Here is a 21,523-nt window from a genome sequence, read left to right on the forward strand (position 1 = left end):
TTAGACAGTGAACTCTGCTACCATCATGAATCACCATGAACCAAGATGGGTTGGTGGATTCACAGAGCCCTGGCGTTCATTTGGATAGTGTCCATGATGTTTCCCATCTCTCAGATGCTGTTTGCCTCCAAGCTGTTGTGATGGGATGTCAGAATGTAAAAACTTTCTTTCTTTGATTTCATGCTGTTTTTCTTAAATACTTCATAGATAGATAGATAGATAGATAGATAGATAGATAGATAGATAGATAGATAGATAGATAGATAGATAGATAGATAGATAGATAGATAGATAGATAGATAGATAGATAGGGTTCATACATTATAAATGCATTAGTGGAAGAAGAATTTACAATTTTAAAGTTGGCATTTTTGGTCACTATGAGCAACGGTTCACAGATGCCTTAGCCCTGCCTTCACTATGTGATTTGATGTCAAAAGTCACACAATCTTGCTTTTACTTATTTTTATTATTATTGTAATCTTACCTTTACACTAAATAAACTATAACATTAAAATGTGACACTATATATAATTTTAAAGTCCTAAAATTGCGAATTTGGTCCCCACATTGACCCAAGTTTCCCTCCCCTAAAACTGAACTATATTTATATCACTTGGCAAAATTCGAAAATTTGAGGCATATATTGGTGGATTTACGGTAGCGCAGGCTTATTATGGCACGATTACTCTTGCATGACTACGTTTGTGAGGTTGTGGATGTAAACCATGTCCCGCTGCGCTCACATTTTGGGTTGGCTGCAGCCTGGAGCGACACTGTTAAAGTGACGTGAGTGCTTGACGATACCAAATGGAAGCATTTGAAATAGCCTACCTGCCTGCCCGCTCACCCACTCGCTGATGCGCTCACGACCCCGTCAGAAGCGCTTCAGCACTGCGTTGCCCCGGACAGCTCCTCCGACTGCTCTGCTTCCAGGATTTGCGTCTGCGGGACAGTTTGCTGAATACGTTTTGTTACTTTAACGAAGGCAAACTTTCAAGTCACGGTGGGAGAGATGAATACTGAAAGACCATCAAATGTCTCCTTTTTTGATTTCATTGGAGGAGTTCAACTTCTTCAAGGCGAGAACACCCGGACAGCCATGCCTGTCCTCTTGATCGGTGTCTGCGTGTCCGGAGCGGTTGGGAATTTGCTCGTTTTGCTCATTTTCATCCGTGACTTCAGGAACGGAAAGGGCTCTGAGGTAAAAGCACTTCTCGCTTCTTTAGCTTCTACGGATTTGGTGATCCTGTTATTGTGCGCGCCCGTGCGCGCCATCACCTACTATAAGCAGACCTGGACCTTGGGGAGTTTTGTGTGCAGCACCACAGACTGGTTCCAGCACTCGTGTGTGGTTGCAAAAACTTTAATCCTCGCATTCACCACCAGAGCCAAACACACTTTGATTCCCAGCAACGCCACGGGGGGTCTGCACAACCCGACGTGGATTCACGGAGCCCTGGCGTTCATTTGGATAGTGTCCATGATGTTTCCCATCCCTCAGATGCTGTTTGCCTCCATGCTGCCGTATGGCCGCGACAATATTTGCGTCTCCGAAATGCCAGCGTGCGCGTCTGACTTCATGAGTTTGTTCTACAAAATTTATCCGACTGCAACCTTTGTTGTGCCAGTCATCTACACAGTGGCCTACTACACTAAAACGCTGCACACTGCGGTGAACCACGCACCGAGACCGCAGCACCAGAGCAAAGTTATCCTGGTTTTGTTGTGTCTGAGCGGCGCCCTCGGGCTCATGCTGCTGCCGGAGTGGGGGACATTCACCTGGATCAGACTCGGCTACTCCAGGCCTCCCGTGGGTTTAATGATGTTCGCGCAAGTCCTCCTTTACGCATGCAGCTCTTTGTCCCCGGTCATCTTGATGACCATGTACGACGATGTGCGTCAGGGACTGATCAGCATCTGGTTCATCGGGACCTGCAGAAGCAAGAAGCGCGTGCCCCGAAAAAAATGTCCAAAAACGGAGGGGAACGGAGCAGAGGTCGGGGCAAACGCCGTCACCAACGCGATCTCGCCAGGGAACGAGAAGACGTTCCCAGATGTGGAGCACTTTTGGACAGGGCGCAGAAACACACACGTGGAAGAGGACCAGGACCCGGTTCCATGGGAGAGAGAAGAGAAAATGTTGTAATCAGAAGTATCTTTTTTTTCCTTTTAGCAGAATATTTCTGCTTGTTCTGGACTGGTTGCTAGTTTTTTGACCCACAACGCAGACCCTGGCTGAAAGTCTGTAGTGGCCTGTTTGCTATCGTAAGCTTGACTAGATGTAAAATAAACTCAAACAGTATGTTTCGGTGTTACGCATATTTCTGTTCTTTTGATCTGAATATTTATTTTATTTGCAGTTTTGATACGCTGTCACTTAGGACATGTTTAATATGTAGCAGATATTTGTACAGACATGAAGCCAGTGTAAATACTCAGAACATTCAAATTGTGATTGTGTACATGTGATGCATATCATCGATATTAAAACCTTCTCAAATACGAATCGCTCTGTTTCGTTTTTCCCCCTGAAACACCCACCCGACCTTAATCACTGATAAAATACAATTCGACCATCAAATCGCTCCATTTAATTCAAAAGGTTTTGACATGCCATGCTCTGTACAAATAGATCATTCCTCCATATTAAATTCACAACTAATCCAGCTGCATAATTTGGGTCAAGTGAATAATGATATTTCACTGAAAGCAGCATTCACTTTTAGAAAGTAGTAGTGCATAAGCTGGACACTCAATGACCCTTTTTTCATCTTTATGAATCAACAAAGTGATAAAGAAAAAATGCAATAATCCCCCGTTTGAGTGTAAAGTAGCTAAAAATGGCTGATCACATAAATAAATATATGTCAAAATTATACCCAACTCTTTTTTTTTTTTTTACATTTATTCTAAAAGGGGAAAAAAAATCAAACAAGCACATTTTAAATGAAAGGAAAGCCAACATGAAGCATCTCTGTAAGGTCTTCTGGCACTACATACCAGAACAGGTTCAGTGTACTTTGGTAGTGATACTCCAAGTCTCTGGAACTCTACAGTGGGAACGAAGCACCATTCTTACAAAATATGTTCCCTCATTTTGTGTTTTGATGAGCCTGTTAAAGTTGAACTTTTTGTAAGGTGTGTTTGAAAGTACCACAGCATTTTAGGAAAGGAGCATCATACTAACAGTAAAATATGATGGTGGTAGTGTGATACTCTTTGTTTGTTTTACTGCCTCAGGACCTGATAGACTTGCTGTGGCACATGGAACCATGAATTCTGCATCTACTAAAACATGAAGGAGAATTTGCGCGGCCTCAAGCTAAAGCACACTTGGGTTCTGCAGCAGGACAATGATTCAAAACATACGAGCAAGTCCACCTCTGAATGGCTTAAGAAAAACAAAATGAAGACTTTGGAGTGGCTTAGTCAAAGGCTCCTGACCTGAATCTGATTGAGATGCTGTGGCATGACCTCAATACAGCAGTACTCTCCGATGTGGATGAATTACAACAATTCTGCAAAGATGAGGGTGACAAAATTCCTCCACACAGTTGAAAAAACTTCATTGCCAGTTATCACAAAAGCTTGATTGCAGTTGTTGCAGCTAAGTGTGGACCAACATGTTATTAGGTTTAGGGACAATCACTTTTTCACACAGGGCCATGTATTTTCCCCCTTGATAATAAACATCTACATGTAGAAACTGCATTTTATGTTTACTTGTGTTATTTAAATTTGTTTGATCATTTGAAACATTCTAGTGTGACAAACATACAAAAAAAACCCAGGAAATCAGAAACACTTTTTCACACTGATTTCTACTCCATTTTTGCAGCTCTGATTCTTGGTTATCACAAAGAAACTACCACACATAGTCATTACACTTCTTGAATCCTGCTTTAATAAGTCATTTACAGGTTATGTGTTTACATCTAAAAGGTGACTAAATAAATATTGGTAGGTTGATTATTATCAGATTTTTTTTAACCTCTGAAATACGATTCCTGACATCGGTCACTATGGACCTATTTAATTCTTTTGTTCTAATTTGCAACTTTTTGCATAAGTGGCCTGAAAATATTGTAAAAGTACTGACAAGTGTGACACATGCATAGGATGAATAATTCACCTGCAGCTCCGGGGCCATTGTGCATGTTTTATTTTTTCCCTGTGGCTCAGTGAACTAGCCAATCTGTCACAGGAAAGCATGGATGTCAGCACCCGTGCCTGATACGCTATTCATATGTCCAATTCTATTTGGTTGAAAATTATAGGCTTGAACAGCAAACGTAACAATCTGGGAGTAAACAGCAATGACACAGACAGTGTCATTAGTGTCATTAACAATTATTTTCAACCCAGTTTAAAATACAATTGGGTGCATTATTTGTCATTTTGCCTCTGCACTTCAATCCCATCTTCAATGATTTTATATTATTCAAGATGGGATTGAAGGGCAGACTTTGTGCTTTTATTTAAGGGGTTTAACCACAGTATTGCATTTGGAATTGATACATAGTGCCCCATTTTCAGATGTTAAAAAATAACTGGACAAAGTAACACAGTATCTTGAGATGCTCTGCTAGGTCTTAACTGCAGACACCATCAGTTGCTGCTTGTTTGAACACCTAGAACAGGATAACCTGAGTGGAGTGCCCACTCAAGATGAGACTAAACAAACCAACATCAAACCTTTTTCCTGCCCTCTGATCTAGATATCTTTGCCTCTGCTGAATTATTTTTATATCCCCAGTGGGGGGAAAATTATTCGCTCCACTAAATGTTTTTTTAGCATCATGCTTCAGAGTTGTGATGCTGTGAGAAAGCATGGTTATGCAGGACATCTCAGGAAAAAAATGTTATTGTTTTTGTGCTATTGGCTTGCAACTGATGGCACAGCTGCTATGATGGGCTGATACAGAGGACCAAGCACACTCAGTGATGCAGCAGGTGAACACTGCACAGAGAAGCAATAGTAAGAGGGAGCAGTCTAACACAAAACAGACTATTTTCTTAGTATAACAAGTTGGAATATCCCTTTAAAGCAGGGGTGGGCAATTCCAGGTCTCGAGGGCAGGTGTCCTGCAGGTTTTAGAGCTCACCTTGGGTCAACACACCTGAATCACATGATTAGTTCTTTACCAGGCCTCTGGTGAACTTCAGGACATGTTGAGGAGCTAATTTAGCCATTTAAATCAGCTGTGTTGGTTCAAGGACACATCTAAAACCTGCAGGGACACTGGCTCTCGAGGCCTGGAGTTGCCCACCCCTGCTTTAAAGCCTGAACTATGAAATAATTGAAATACATTTGTTTTAAAGTGTAGTATTTATTGAAACTTCTGACAAATTACAAAAAGTAAAAAATAAGAATTTGTATATAAGAGACTGAATGAGTTTTATAAAAGAAGGATTAATTGACATAATAATAAAGTAATAATAAAGTGTTGCTTGCTACTTTGCTAAATATTCTTAAGGTAATGTAGCTTTAGTGACATTTGAAATGTACATTAATTCCAAAAATACCAAACTAGACCTGATGTGATGTGTTTTGAATGTGCACACTGTTTAGCAGCATCTTGGCAAAATGCATCTAAATGACTGAAGTCTAATTTTCCTTTTGTACAGGATCATGTCCAGAAATTTGTTTACAGAGTTGCTGCCTGGCACCTGTTGTGAAAGTTCCAGTTATGCTGGAAGCACTGCTGTGTGTGGCTTTATAGTATCATCCAGAGGCACACGATGTTTCTGCAGCAACTGTGTCGACATGACTGTCATGAGAGAGCGTTACTTGAGGCCCCGCTCTGATGACCTGTTGGCTAAGATCTGTGGCAGAATTTCACGGTTAGACAGCAACTACAGTCTCAGCTGCAGAGCACCTGTCCATCTGTCTCTGGCAAGTGTCAGTTTCATAATTGTTGTGTCAAGTGTGATTAGGGTGCCTGTCACAAACACACACATCCGTAAAAATCCTCTTGGTAACAAGATGATGAAATGTTCAACAATGTTATGTGTCTCAAAGAAAATTTGTCATATTTAATTATTTAAAAAACTGTCATTTTATTGTATTTGTGCTTTTTGCTTTACTTTTTTTTCATTATCTGAGAGCTCAAATGCTCTGCCACCTAAGAAACCACCAGCAAATAAAAAAGAAAAAAACAGTGCAAAAGCACACAAAACACAAGAGAAGTTGAATAAAACACAAAGGATGTAGAAAGTACACAATACAAATTTCCTAATGACTGGTGTTTTGACCTCTCAAGGCGACTGTAGGATAGTCCATGGATAGTACACATATTGTTCTCAAAGCTCCTATACTCTGGTTTCCACAGTGATTCTACATTAACAAGGACTTTTTCACTTTAGTTCTCCTGGTAATGATGGTCAAATCCAGAATAGCAATTCAGCTTTTAGCCTTTCAGTCAACCTCAGTACAATTGCTTGCTCATCTTCCATACCATGAGCTTCTTCTAACTACCTAGTACGGTGGCCCCTAGAGACAAAGCATGTATAAACTCCAAAACACTTACAAATTCCAAATAGCACGCACAAACTCCTCAACACATACAAAATCCAAAACACGTACAAAATCCAAAACACGTACAAGCTCCAAAACACATACAAAATCCAAAACACGTACAAAATACAAAACACGTGCAAAATCCAAAACACGTGCAAACTCCAAAACACGTGCAAACTCCAAAACACGTACAAAATTCAAAACACGTACAAAATTCAAAACACGTACAAAATTCAAAACACATACAAAATCCAAAACACGTACAAAACACATGCAAAATCCAAAACACGTACAAAATCCAAAACACGTGCAAAATCCAAAACACGTACAAAATTCAAAACACGTGCAAAATCCAAAACACGTACAAAATTCAAAACACGTGCAAACTCCAAAACACTTACAAAATCCAAAACACGTGCAAACTCCAAAACACATACAAAATCCAAAACACGTGCAAAATCCAAAACATGTACAAAATTCAAAACACGTGCAAACTCCAAAACACATACAAAATCCAAAACACATGCAAAATCCAAAACACGTGCAAAATCCAAAACACATGCAAAATCCAAAAAACGTGCAAAATCCAAAACACGTACAAAATTCAAAACACGTGCAAACTCCAAAACACGTACAAAATTCAAAACACATGCAAAATACAAAACACGTACAAAATCCAAAACACGTACAAAATCCAAAACACGTACAAAATTCAAAACACATGCAAACTCCAAATCACAACGGAAGTGCTCCAGGACGCTAGGGGCAGTGTTGAGCTCGATTTGTAAAATAAACGGCAAGTTTGTTGCAAACACATGGGCTCTAGTCTCCGTTGCGCTTCCCAGGTTGCCTAGCAACTATGATACTAACAGCTGGAAACGTGTCATACAACTTTTTTTGACAGAAATGAAGGAGAACATATTTTTTTTCATTTGTTTGTTTGTTTCTACAAGAGCTTTGTGTGATTTGATAAGTATCTGAGGCTGAGACCACAGGACAGTAAAACATGATTTTTGGGCTTCATTTCTGTACTGAACAGTCATTTAAGATTAGCTAGTAAACAACAATTAGCTAATGTTGTTCATGAGACTAAAGTCATATCACTTTGGTAATGTAAATATAATATGGCCAATATTATGGTTATTATATTAGTCATTATTAGGTATTACAGCAGTGAACATGAACTCTTTGTCAAATACTGAGCTTCAGTACAGATTCAAGTTGCAGTTATTTACATGTCTTACCACCTTAAATCTTCACTCAAAGACAAGTATATAGGAATGACTGCCAAATTTATTTGCCACTGAAGCCGAAGGATGGCATCTGAATAAAACCTCTCTTGACATGCCTAGATGACATTAAAGCTTGGTTGGCTCTAAACTTTTTAAATTTGAATGAAAAGAAAACAGATTTGTTGGTGTTTGGACCCAGTGGCCCCTGTGAGTCCTCTTCTTTTCATTTGGAACCCCTGGAGGTTTATTTTAAACCTGTTGTTACTGCCCTTGGTTTTAAGTTGGACCAGTCCATTTTTATCATTTAAGGCGACTGGCAAGAGTGAAATCGTTTCTTTCTAGGCAGCACTTTGAAACCGTGATCCATGCTTTTATTTCTTCCCCTGTGGACTACTGTAACGCACTTTATGTGGGGGTCAGTCAGTTGTTACTCTGACATCTGCAGCTGGTTCAAAATGTATATTGACAGTGCATATATAGGTGTATCATATATAAGAGACAAATGTTGTTCCTTCAGTATGTTGGCATTACTAAATTTGGCTCAAATGCTTACATACATGTGTAAAAAGAAAATGTACAAGCTGTGAGCTGTTTCAAATCAAATCACTTTTATTGTCACATCACATGTGCAGGTAACATTGGTACAGCACATGTGAGTGAAATTCTTGTGTGCGAGCTTCACAAGCAACAGAGTTGTGCAAAATACAATAATGTAAACAAGCAAAATACAAGAATGGCTACATCTGAAACTAATAAATATATGTACAATATATAATAGTATATATATGTTTCTGATAAAATGAAGAGTAGACTGATGTATTAAATATTCCTTTATTGGGTGAGAAAATCAGACCATGTCATAACTGCTTTAAGTCATACAGAATAGATATCAGAGCTTTAAACAGGCTGACGTCTGCTAAATGGGTCAAACTGGGCAGAAAGTATCCGAACACATAACATCCTTATAGAATATGATGTAACACTATAGATCAACTTACCTCAGAATATATAAAGCATATAAACAATTACAGCAATATGATGCAACAAACACAGCAGTGCTACTGATCCAAAATACTCAAAGCTTCATAGAACTGAAACAAACATTTATTTTTAGTTCCATTGTGCTGCTGATACATACTTTAGGTTTCTGAACATTAAACTTGTTGCTGCCTTTCATAGTGCGTAACTTGAAGGCCCTGAGTACTTTCTCCCACACTGGAAACACTGGAATGATAAAATTATTTGAACATTACCTAATAAGACTGATTCAGGACAGACAATTAGTTATTTTAAACTTTTCTAGCAGTCCTTCACAAACAGGGAACAGTCTGTCTATTCTCTCCATCTGTCAGCTGCTGCTGGCTCTTCCTCCTCCTCTTCCTCACATACTGCTGAGATTGTCCTGGTGGATCATCAGGGGTGCAAAGCCTCACAGATGATGTGCAGCAGTGGGTCCCTCAGTCTGTCCTCACTCTGGACACTTGCAGGTGTCACACATAGAAATCAAATGTGTGATAAGCTGCAGGATTCAAACACAAGTGTGACTTATAAATACATGTTCATACTTTTATTCCACAATCAGAGAGAAAGAAACAGAGAGAGAGTGCAGGACAGACAGACAGGTGACAGTCTCAGGTGTACACACTGCTACAAAACAGCACCAGAGAAGGAGGATTTAGTGTTTGTGTCATTACGAGTGCTAAACAAGAAGAGTTCCCAGATGGTACAGTGGACACATGTGTGACTCCTGTGATTAAAGCATCTTTCTTTCAGCTTAAGGAGTGAACCGTCAGCTGACTGACATGACTGACTTTAATTACGCATAAAATCATCACATTCTCTGTAAGATTAAAGTCAGCTATTGAACGGCGAATATTTTGAAGTGAAGGCTTTAAAACCAAGTTAGTACAAACGTCGCTAATGTCACATAACTTTCCCGACATGTTGCCAACAGTAATGTTTTAATGTTCTTCATTATAAAAACATTTGCGCATAAATAAGTGACATAATATTCAGTACTTACTTCTGGAAGTTTACTCTTCGTCCGCTCCGCTTCCGCCGTTTTTTTTCGGCAAAATTATCCAAACCACCGCCGCGCTATGAAGTCTGGGATATGTTGGGCCATGAAGGCTACACAGACCCATCCTTAAAATTCAGGGAAATTAAGGACGCATTTGAGGGCCGCATTTCGAGCAGCCTTTGAATTGGGACAGTCTTTGTCGTGTCGCTGTGACATAATCGGCCTTAAAATGCGGCCTTTAAGGCTGCAGACCCCAAATCCGGTCATTGGTACTTCCTGGCTTGTGTAGTTACTAGGTAACAAAAGCTCAACACTGCCCCTAGCGTCCTGGAGCACTTCCGTTGTGTTTTGGATTTTGCATGTGTTTTGGAGTTTGCGCGTGTTTTGGGGTTTGCGCGTGTTTTGGATTTTGCACGTGTTTTGTATTTTGCACGTGTTTTGGATTTTGTACGTGTTTTGTATTTTCCATGTGTTTTGTATTTTGCACGTGTTTTGTATTTTGCACGTGTTTTGTATTTTGCATGTGTTTTGGAGTTTGCACGTGTTTTGGAGTTTGCACGTGTTTTGTATTTTGCACGTGTTTTGTATTTTGCACGCGTTTTGTATTTTGTACGTGTTTTGTATTTTGCATGTGTTTTGTATTTTGTAAGTGTTTTGGAGTTTGCACGTGTTTTGTATTTTGCACGTGTTTTGTATATTGTACGTGTTTTGTATTTTGTACGTGTTTTGTATTTTGCATGTGTTTTGTATTTTGTACGTGTTTTGGAGTTTGCATGTGTTTTGTATTTTGTAAGTGATTTGGAGTTTGCACGTGTTTTGTATTTTGTACGTGTTTTGTCTTTTGCATGTGTTTTTTTATTTTGTAAGTGTTTTGGAGTTTGCACGTGTTTTGGATTTTGTAAGTGCTTTGGAGTTTGCACGTGTTTTGTATTTTGTACGTGTTTTGGATTTTGCATGTTTTTTGTATTTTGTACGTGTTTTGTCTTTTGCATGTGTTTTTTATTTTGTAAGTGTTTTGGAGCTTGCATGTGTTTTGGATTTTGCACGTGTTTTGGATTTTGTAAGTGTTTTGGAGTTTGTACGTGCTTTGTCTCTAGGGGCCACCGTAACCAAGGAACCTAGCTTAACATCTTTGTTTCTGATGGAGCATTTCCACTTTGGAAAGACACACAACAAGGTGTAGATTTCCCTTTGCTGTTATGCCCAGGGAATGGCTTCCTGGGTGAAAAGTCTCCATTTGTAACAGGTGACCCTGAGATATCAAGTGCACTGCAACTTTGGAAATGCTAGCAAATAGACAAATGCTTCAACAGCACACAAAACACAGTGGAAGTTTAATAACAATAGAACAGAAAAATAAAAAAACTGCAAAAGCTCAAAAAATGCCTCATAAAACACAATAACATGACGAACCACCAGCAAAGCAACAAGCTAACTGTAAATGGCTAATAGCTAACACAAATCTACAGTTTTATAAGAGTCATTGGATTAAAACACACATTACCTTGCATCTTTTTTTTCTCTTAGATGAATCCTTCGCTTCTTTTGAGCGTGTCTCATAGCGATTCTTCGCAGGCTTTGGTTTCTGTCACTACTGCAGTGGCTCCATAGTCAATTGACTTGAACATTTGGCTCCATATTGTAGTGGTTTACACATGCAAAAGGTCCCTGGATAGAGATCAGGAGGAGATATAAATCCCTGTGTGCTTGTATCAGGAAGGTCAAGATAACCTGCTAAATCAAATATGCAGCGCTACCAGCAATGGCAACCCTTTGTGAGTAAAGGAGGATCTGGAAGTAGCTTCTATATACCTGATGTAACATCAAGGTTAACTGGGAAGTTTTACCTTTGAAGTAAAACCCACTCATTCTCAGTTTAGGTGGGTTTAGGAATCAGTTTGAAGCAAATTCTTTACATACCTTTGATGGTTTGTTCCGGGCTAGAATATACTTTGTTTGCATTTCTCCTCTATCCTTATTGTTTGGAGAAAAAATATGTGTACAGCCTTGTATAATGATATGATTGTATTTTTAATTTGTTGTCTGAACACATTTTAATGAGATAAATTCATTAAAGAGTCCACAAGCTGATTTTCACTTTCTGCCTGAGATCAGAAAGCAGATGGATATTCCTGTCTTCCAGCTGTGCAGTGTCCTTCTGAGCTTTGTCCAACTCTGCTTCCACAGCCAAGACACGAGCTCCCAGCCAACACAGAACAGCCACCAATTAACTACCTGCTATGAGCGCCACGACACCATGGCGACCATAGATCTATCATTAAGTTCTGTTTGTCCTGTTTATTTCTTTAAAGGGCAAAGCCTTCCTCCTCTTGTTTCCCACTCATCTGCCGCTTCCTGCTGCAGACTCACAGCATAAGCAGAATGTTAGACATTTTTCTCTGAAAGTGTCCCATTTTTATCCAACAGCTGCTTCTAAATGAGTTCAATCAGAGAAACGCTGCAGACACAATAACATGCCATCATATTTTGTGCATTTAAAAAAAAATAAAAATGGAAGTCTTGGAAATGGCTGTACAGGTCTGCCAACCTTGGATACCAGGCTTTGGTATTTCGTAAATGAAAGCCTTGAGTAAGGTGAAGATACAGATTAAATCCTCCAGTACAGAAAAGGCATGGTTCCAGCCCTCCAGCTGGGAACATAAAGGACACCTCCTGAAGAAGACACTTGTATTGAGCTTCCTCTCTTATCTTTTGAGTATAAACTGAAGATAAAAAGCCCCTCTATAAAAAAAATAAGTTGGTTAGAGCAGCTATTTCTTAGCATTTGCCACTTCTTCTAAAGTGCATTAACCAAAAATTTCCATTTTACTCGTCCTAAATGGTTTCCTCTGGAACTGTTTGGCATAGATGACTAACCACAGGTTTGTCTTGTTTAGGAGCAGGTGGGCAAACAGCTAATGGATCTTTTTATTTTCTTTACAAAACCTGGTCAACCACCAGTGGTCACGACAACACTTTTCTTACCTTCTTCATTGAAGATGCATTATGACTAATCAGCTTTTAAATGGTGAAGTAAACCAAAGGGTGAAACCACATCTCAAAATGGGGCTAAGTGTTACAGGCCACTGATTTATTTATAGATAGCTTAATTGTTCTTGATGGAAATTAATTCTAGTGTCATAGTAAGTTGTGTGAGGCAAGCAGAGTGAGGACCCAAGGTGCAGGACTCTGAGACAAGACTAACCTTAAAACACAAAGAACTGAAATACAAAGACTGTACTGAGAAGATTGTTGGAAACACTAACCAAGAAAATAAAGCAGAAACTTCCAAACCAACAGGAGACACAGAGGGAGATCACGACAATGGACAATAGGAGACTGAGACATATATACACTGTAGGGTGATAAGAGTGGAAACAGCTGGGGAACACAGAAGGAACAAATTAGGCTTGACAAGAAAGACGAAGCAAAATTGAGCTTAATGCAGACGAGACTGAGACTAACAAAACAGAAGCGACAAACACGAACACTACAACATACACACATAGACACAGATGAGACAGGGACAGACTGGACATGAAAGGGAACTAACTAAATCAGACAAAGAACTAAGAGCTAGAGACATGGATAACTAAACTAAGGCGCACAGGGAAATAATACCAGGTTAAAATGTCAGAAATACATCATAAACCCATACAAACTCAATGCACTGGGTTAATGACCCAGGCACCATGACATCTAGACCATATGACCGACGTCAGATTTAGACTCATCATCAAATACTACATTATGTCTTAAAAAACAGCAAACCATGTGCTTACCTAATACTATCATCTCAGGATCATGCAGAAAGTCTTAGGCAAAGCATCTGTAAACAACGATGCAGCGAACAGCGATGCAGGAATGACATTTTCTTCTCTCATCCCAAAAAGCTGTACGAATATACTGTAAACTCATGTGTTACAGTTCTGTCACCATTAAGGAATTTTAAGAAGTAGGTTAATATTTCTCACAAGAATGAACTGGCAGTGTTTTGAGTTTTGTATCATTATTGAATTTGATTTTGTCACAGTTTATCTTTTCTAGTCTTTTGGTTTCTGTTTCTGTTCCATGGTCGCTGTCTCCCCTGTCAGCTGTATCCCCTAGTCAAGTCTGCCTCTGTTCTGTTTCCTGTTTTACTTTGAAAGTCTGTGTCCTATCAGTAGTAAAAAATTGTAAGTTTTGCTTCCTCTTGGTCTTGTCAGATTACTCTCAGGTGTGCTCTCCTTCTGTCTCATTCCCCCCGTTATCCCTCAGTGTATTTAAGTCCCGTGTTTCTCTTTGTCAGTGTTGCGTCGTCTGTGTTCCACCCTTCATGTAATGTCAGGTTTCAAGACTATGCAGGTCATGTTCATGTTGCTTGTTCTTGTATGTGTTTCATAGTTCTTTCATGTTCTAGCACAGTCTTGTTCATAGTCGTCACAGTTTTTAGTTTCCCCAGTTTAGGTTCCAGTTTAAGTTTCGCCCCTGTCCTTACTGCCTTGCTTTCTTTTCTGTTATTCAGCCATAATAAAAGGCTCGCCCTTGTTTAAAGTTATTTCCGTCTCCTTGCCTGTGTCCACGCCTGGGTCCACACACACCTTCACTCGGTCTCCGCAGACCGTGACACTCCCTCATGGACTGCAGGTCAGCTCTGCTATGTTGTATTAAAGGTTTACATTTTCAGTCAGACAAAGTTTAATGGCCTCTTTGCAAATCAAGCGGGAATGAAGCATTTTGCTATTTTTTGGGTACAATTGTCTTGTGCTTTATTTCATGTGCATACATGCTGAGAACTGTGTGATGTTCCTAATGTGTTTTGTAGTACAGAAGTATCAGAGAAAGACTCGAGCAATAAACACCTGCTTCAAAGAACCGACCTGTATCTGTGCTGTTGTGGAGAGAGCTGTAGAACACATTTAGAATGGATTATAGTGGAGACTGTGAATCACGTCTTCTCATCCAATATCAGTCTCTGTCCTCACAAATGCATTTCTGGAAGAACGGTCAAACATAAACGCTCCTTAGCCTTGTGGAAAGCCTTTCCAAAAGAGCTGAAGCCTTTATAGCTGCAAATGTTTGACCAACATCACATTAAACCCTATGGATTAAAAACGGAGGGTCGGTCAAGTTCATTAGGGTGTAAATCCTTTTGGCTACAAAGTAGTTTCTGGTTATTCAATGAAATGGTGACTATTAGGGGGTATGAGAAGAGATCTAAATGTAGAGGCACAAATTACTCAGCAATCGTCAGGCCAGAGAAATAATCAGACGGAACTTCTGTCACATCTTTTGAGGTCTCTGCTCTTCTCCTGTAGTATCCCCTGAAGCAGTAATTATGGTAGCGGAGGAGTATCATGGACCTGAGCTGTATCAGTTCAAGCTCTTAGACCAAGAGTTGGTACTGCCTGATGCCAGAGCTCCCTCTCTCTCCCCATTTTGCTACCATCCTACCATCTGCCACTGATGCTGAGCCATATGAGCATCTGAAGGGAAAGAAAACAGTCTGGGCTTGCAGCTGTCCAACACAAAAATTTAAACCCTTGTGCCAAAACTAAATAAGACTAAATAGAGAATTGCAAAAGATAAAGAACAAATAAATAAAAATGTGGCACAATAAAAACAGTTTCAAAACTCAAATGCAAGGATGTATATATATGCTTTTTATATTTAAATAATAATTATAATTTCTTGACAGATTATTACAGCTTAGTAGAGATGGATGTGGATAGTCAGGTGGTCACCAGCACCACCATTAACCCACATCAGTTGCGTCAACAGTCTAACCTTTGAGTGGTTGTGAAAAGAAACCTGCTTTTAGTCATCTGTGTGTTTACCAGTAAAGCAGAGGCCGCCTGTGGCTCCAACGCCCCGGCAAATTTGACATTTTAGTCTGCCTGAGTGAAAAGAAAGGTTACAGGTTGAAGAGGAAAAAAATGAGCCTCTAAAGCTCTTCAGTATGCTTGTGCTCTTGCACATAATTTATTCATTGGCAGTAGACCATGTCTCCTAATGTCTGCCCCTGGGTCATTTGGTTTTATATTCACTTTATTTTTAGGGGTTTTCAACATCCTAGGATACTAAACCAAATAACAGACCTTTTTTGTCAGTCAGTCAGTTTTGATAGAGATATGTGCAGCATTATTCCCTCATTTTATGTAAATTCTTTTTTCTCCTGTGTTAATTAAAGGGTGTATGTTTTATAAGATTTTACTAATTAACTACTGCTTAAACCTATGTAAACTACTTAATCTAATGCACTCAAAGTAATCATTATTGTAAAATATGGGACCTTTTAGAGTAAATGTTGTTCATGCTTGAGTGTTACAAATGAGATGTAAGTCTGGGCTCTGGCAGGGTGCTCACAGAGTGCTCCCCAAACCACTCTTTTGTTATCTTGACTGTGTGCTTGGGGTTGTTGTCCCGTTGAAGTCCTGGAGCACGTTATCATATAGGATGTCTCTGTACATTGCTGCATTACTTTTCCCCCCAGTATAATGCTGCCCTCACCATGCTTCACTGTAGTGATGCCAGGTTATGAGCACTGGCTGGTTTACTCCAGATGTGACACTTGGCATTCAAGCAAAAAAACGTAAATCTTTGTTTCATCACCCCAGAGAATTTTGTTTCCCGTAGTCTCAGAGGCTTTCAGGTGTCCTTTGCCCACCCGCTTCAGATGTTATCAATCCATACAAAGGGCATTATTAGCAGAAATTCAAAGCGGGTTCCTTTGTCAAACATGTGGCTGGCTGTCGTATGCCTTTTATTGAGGACTGGCCACTATACCAAACAAGCCCGATTGGTGGATTGATTGAAGCCTGATTCTACCCTGATTCCTCAGGTTGCCCAGGCTGCCACGTAAGAGTCCAGGTGGTTGTAAATGTCTTCCATTTGCAGATCATGGAGGCCAACGAGGTCGTTATTGGGATCCTCAGTGCAGCAGAAGTTTTCCCCCAGATCTGTTTCTCAGTGCATTCCTGTCTCTGAGGTCTAAAGAGCATTCCTTGGACCTCATGGCTGGGTTTGTGCTCTAACACGCATTGTCAACTATGGTGCCTTATATAGACATGTGAGTGCTTTTGCAAATCATGTCCAATCACTCTAGTCAGTTTAATTTTAATACATTTTTGAGAATTTCAAGTAAACATTTTGCACTTTGTTATTATGGGGTACTGTGTATAGAATGTTTAGGTGAAAAATGAATTTAATACAAAAAGGCTGTGACATGACAAAATATGGAACAAGTACAATGCTGTGAATAGTTACAGGATGCACTGTTCATTACAGTTTTCCTACATGATAAAGAATTGAAATTGTAAGTAATAAATGTGTATGATTACAGAAAAACATGTGATTTCTTACTGGCCAGAAACTTCTTTTCTAATTCACAGAAAGTTTCTTGCTTGCTTTCCTTCTTTTCTTTTTCCTTTTTTTTTTTTTTGACCTATGTTTTTTTTTATCATTTAACCAATTATTTATTACTAAATTCATATGAATATGATTGGACAGGTCTTTTTTAGTAGGAAAAGCTGCAAAACCTATGAAAATACAGTTGAAAGTCCAAAGTCCCCCTATCATATTTTGAACCAGTTGGGCTGGATTGGAGTATTTGCCGAACCAGTTCCGGCCCCCGGGCCTTAGGTTTGACACCCTTGATCTATCTATCGATCTGAAAAAGAGAAGGAGAGAGAGCCTTATCAGCCTTATCAGTGGCTTTACAGAACTTTTTTAAAACGAGGCTAGTGTTGCATCACATCTGGCAGGCAGTTCCAACATCTCTGAGGGTAATAGCAGATTTTCATTTAATCCTAGAATAAAAACACTGCCCAGGACATTTATATTTTAGTAAACAAGCAGCAGGGTGGTAAAGTTCACTGTAATGCTCCCCAGACCCTAAGAAATGAAAAAACAACAACAATTTTTTTCATTACAGCTACGATTTATGGCTCATTATTTGGGCCAACAGGAGTAATTTAGAAAACAGTTTGTAAAGGGACAAAAAAGAAGAACATGAAAATTAGAGTTTATTTGACAGTTTTTACATTTACTTTTATATTCCTTCATGCTTGTTTGATTAAACATTTCAGTTGTGATTGCAGCGCTCCCTACAGTCAGCAGAACTCAACCTAACGATCCAGGTAATGACGATTTTAGTCCGCTGACTCATAGCCAATCATTTCATGCAGGGCTACAGTTTGGCCTTTACAACATTACATTTATCTAATGCTTACAAATCTGCTGATCGCATTATGCTCCTTTTTTTTCCTATTGTTGATTTGGCTAGGATTTAATGTCCATGTGGCTTTATTAAGGGGGATCAGTTTTTCACCGGGGCATTTTCTGCCCCAACTAACTGCATAACCATTTTTGTTTATGTAACAATTTGCCTTTATGTCTCTCTTTTATAGCAGAGATCCAACTTATGACCCTGGTGATGTAAGTGCATGTCTGAGCTTTTCAGGATGCAGATCAGAAGCACATACGGTTAAGGCATTCATAATCTCTAACCACTTAGTGGATAATCAGGTTGGAGTTCTCAGCAAAAAGCCACGTCTGCCTCCTTCCTGTTTCCTTGTCCCCTCTGAAGGATGCAGCTGTATTTGAACAAAAAAGAAACCGTAGTCATTAACCTGGTTCACAGATTTCTTGGCTCTTTTCCATGTGGGGCTAATCCTGCAGTTGTCTAATTATGGCTCCACAGAGCCACAAGGGTTCACCCCAGGTTCATCATCTCCAAGGCTTAGGAAGTCAGGAATGGTCCTTAAAGGTTAATTCTGTGAAACCTTTAACGTTATGACTTGAATTTTTGTCTTCTTGGGCTTTTTTGTGGGGGGTATATTGCCCCCATTTTTTTTTTTTTTAACATGGAATCATATATTTCATGTAAAATGGACAGAGCCACTGTGATTTCACCCTCTGGTCTCTGATGACACATTTTGAACCTTCATTGTTGACATGCTGGAGCAGTAAGTTGTCATTTGCAGCTTCATTCGCTTTAGCTTCATTTTTCAGTCTCAATGGCTGAAGTCTGACATAGCCATTCTTTTCAACATGCCTGTCATGCAAGATGCTGTACTTTGTGTTTGTTTTTTTTTAACAGCCAAGGGGCTGTGACAAGAGTACAGTCCTTCTCTTTTATTTAGATGTACATGCTGCCCCCCTATTCAACTGGGCTGGTGATGTTGCCTTGGGCTCATACTGTGGCTTTATTTGCCTTTCTGTGTCCTCCTCCTGCTACGGAGGGTTTGTCCAATAAAACAGTAAATTTCTTACAGTAAATACCAGATTTTTCACAATTATAATCCTACATGTTACCAAACAGTTAGGCTTTTAAGGAGGTGATTTTCACTACTTTAGATTATTTGTGAGTCATTAACAGAGGATTAAAAGGATTACAAAGGAATGAAACATCCAATTTGCTTTCATAGATATTTTTCATGCTAAACCATGCTCTCTAGGCCCAAAGTGAGGAGGAGTATTGTCTAATTATAATAATAACCTGTCTCAATTTCATACAACACATCTGGATTTCTTCATGCTCCAGCTGATTGAACACAACTGTGTTTCAGCCTCTCTTTGTCTCTCCTGGGATTGCCTGGCTGCGACCTGTTTTTTCATTCACAGTCCAGTAGTTCAAAACGAACACTTTAAATAGCGATGAACAGACAAAGAGCGCCACCACATTTGCAGAAACATCTAAAAGGAATGTACTGAAAGACATCACAGGCTGGCTCCACCCACTGATGCTACACAAATCATACAGTGATTAGTACAAAGTAAGAATCTCATCTTCTGGAGTCAAATGTGAGGCCATGCAACAGGACAGTGATCCCACGAACATCTGCAAATGTTTCTGCAAAAGAAAAATAATAATTGCTTTCTCAGCTGGACTTTCCAAAACTGTAATTTTATATTTTCTGCTTGGAATGAATGATCTGTACATTTGACTTGGATTTGACTTATTGAATATTTCCACCCATAACCCTGGGTTATATATAGTGTAAATGAGGAGGAAGAAACAACAGAAGGAAATCCATTTTCTAATGATAATGTGAAATGTGTCATTGCAGCTTCAAGGTTCTTTATACACACATTTCTCATTCTTCTGATTGTAACAAGCAGATATTTTCAGTCTTTTTCTTGTCTCGTGTTCACAGTTTATTTCGACTGCCCCCGAGTGGATACAAAAACAACAACAAAAAACTGTTATTCCAGGTTTTAAAATAAATGTGTGACCTCCGACCCCATGCTGAGAGAAATTACATTTGTGACTCCAGACTTGACAAAGTTCCCCTGAGAGTAGTGGAAGACAATAGAATAGTGTTTCACTGGCAGAGTAATGATTCCCCCTGTGGAGAGAAAACTAATCGTAATGTGTGAAATTAGAAAGCTGGAGTTCCTGTAGTTGCAGTTTAATAAGGAAAACTGAAAAAAAGTTAATATATATTTGCAGGAAATGAATGTGCCAAGACAACGAAACGTTTTTTTTCCTCATGTACTTTGAGAGATATCAACTCAAAGCTGCGAGCGCAGTTACAATGAAGCATCATCTGTGGAATGTACTTTCACTTACTGCAGTTTTAAAACATTTATACTATAAAACCTTTGTTGTAGTGCAGTAAGTGTCTTATAAACTAGTTAATGTTACAAATGTTCAAATTCCTCCGGTAATTTGTATCACTTTTAATGTTTTTAACACAGAGAAACATGTTCATGACACGATACTGTCACGCTAAGGGCGACCTTATCTTTAAACACATCCCTCGGGACCTTAAATAAGCAGTAAGCCTCTGAGAGTGAGCAACTAGCTCCACCTTCTGGTTTAAAATAAGCATATGCCAAGATTTAAGTTTGACTTGCTTTGATTTTGCTTCTTCTGTGCTAAAACTGTTTTATTTTTTATGACTCTAACAAACCTGTTTGCTGCTTTCACTTTCTTATTATCCTTTGACAAACTTAAGTTTGGTGTGAAAATAGTGTGAGAACTACAGTTTATTTAGCTGAGATATAACTATAAAAGTGCAGGTATAGGTGCAACAATGGACTTCAAACTCACTCAAGAAAATGGATTATTGCAACTGCAGCTCTTTCAGCAGTTCATTGCCCTGCATGTAGCAAAACAAGTGAAAGCTTTCTCTCCGCTTTAGCTTTAGCCTCTAGAAAAATAGGACAAAAGCAGAGTTTGTGCAATTCTAACGAGCTTGAGTGTTTAGAAATGTTTCTCCGGGCTTCTTAAAGGGCATTCAAAGCTCTTCATTGGATTTTGGCTGCTTTTGTTCTGTTCTCTATCAAGAGGATCCCACACTGCTTCAGTAATGCTGAGGTTCATGCTCTTGTGTTTTTATTGTATCGTATGCTTTTATTAAATTGTTGCCAGTTGGATGTTTTCAAGATAGTATTGTATGTGGATCCAAATCCAGTGGTAATTAAATGCCATTAATTTTGGCAAGATCCCCAACACCACTGACTAAAATACCGCCCCAAACTATAACAGAGTCGCCAGCATGTTTTACATGGTACAACGCTGACTGTTGTACCACTCTCCAACCTCCTGCATACACACTGACAATGATTTGAATTTTAAAAAATCCAATATTGATTCATTCCATAAATCTGTTGCCACTGAATTTCAGTCCAGTTCTTGTGTAATTTGTAATAACTCTGCCTCTCCCTGTTTTCTTACCTTAAAATGGCTTTTTGAAGGCCACCCTTCCACTGAGACCATTTCTGATATGTACAGTGGCTTGCAAAAGTATTCGGCCCCCTTGA

General features: G+C 39.3%; 1 protein-coding gene across 1 annotated transcript; it reads left to right on the top strand.

Annotated features, from left to right (window-relative positions):
- The first annotated feature begins 1,102 nt into the window (after positions 1–1,102).
- On the top strand, positions 1,103–2,149 carry LOC101470428 (G-protein coupled receptor 151). Its single transcript, XM_004554833.2, has one exon. The coding sequence runs from the start codon at positions 1,103–1,105 to the stop codon at positions 2,147–2,149; it is 1,047 nt and encodes a 348-aa protein (XP_004554890.1).
- Positions 2,150–21,523: the final 19,374 nt, after the last annotated feature.

The sequence above is a fragment of the Maylandia zebra genome, linkage group LG19 (genome assembly GCF_041146795.1).
Source record: "Maylandia zebra isolate NMK-2024a linkage group LG19, Mzebra_GT3a, whole genome shotgun sequence".
NCBI classification, from domain to species: Eukaryota; Metazoa; Chordata; class Actinopteri; order Cichliformes; family Cichlidae; genus Maylandia; species Maylandia zebra.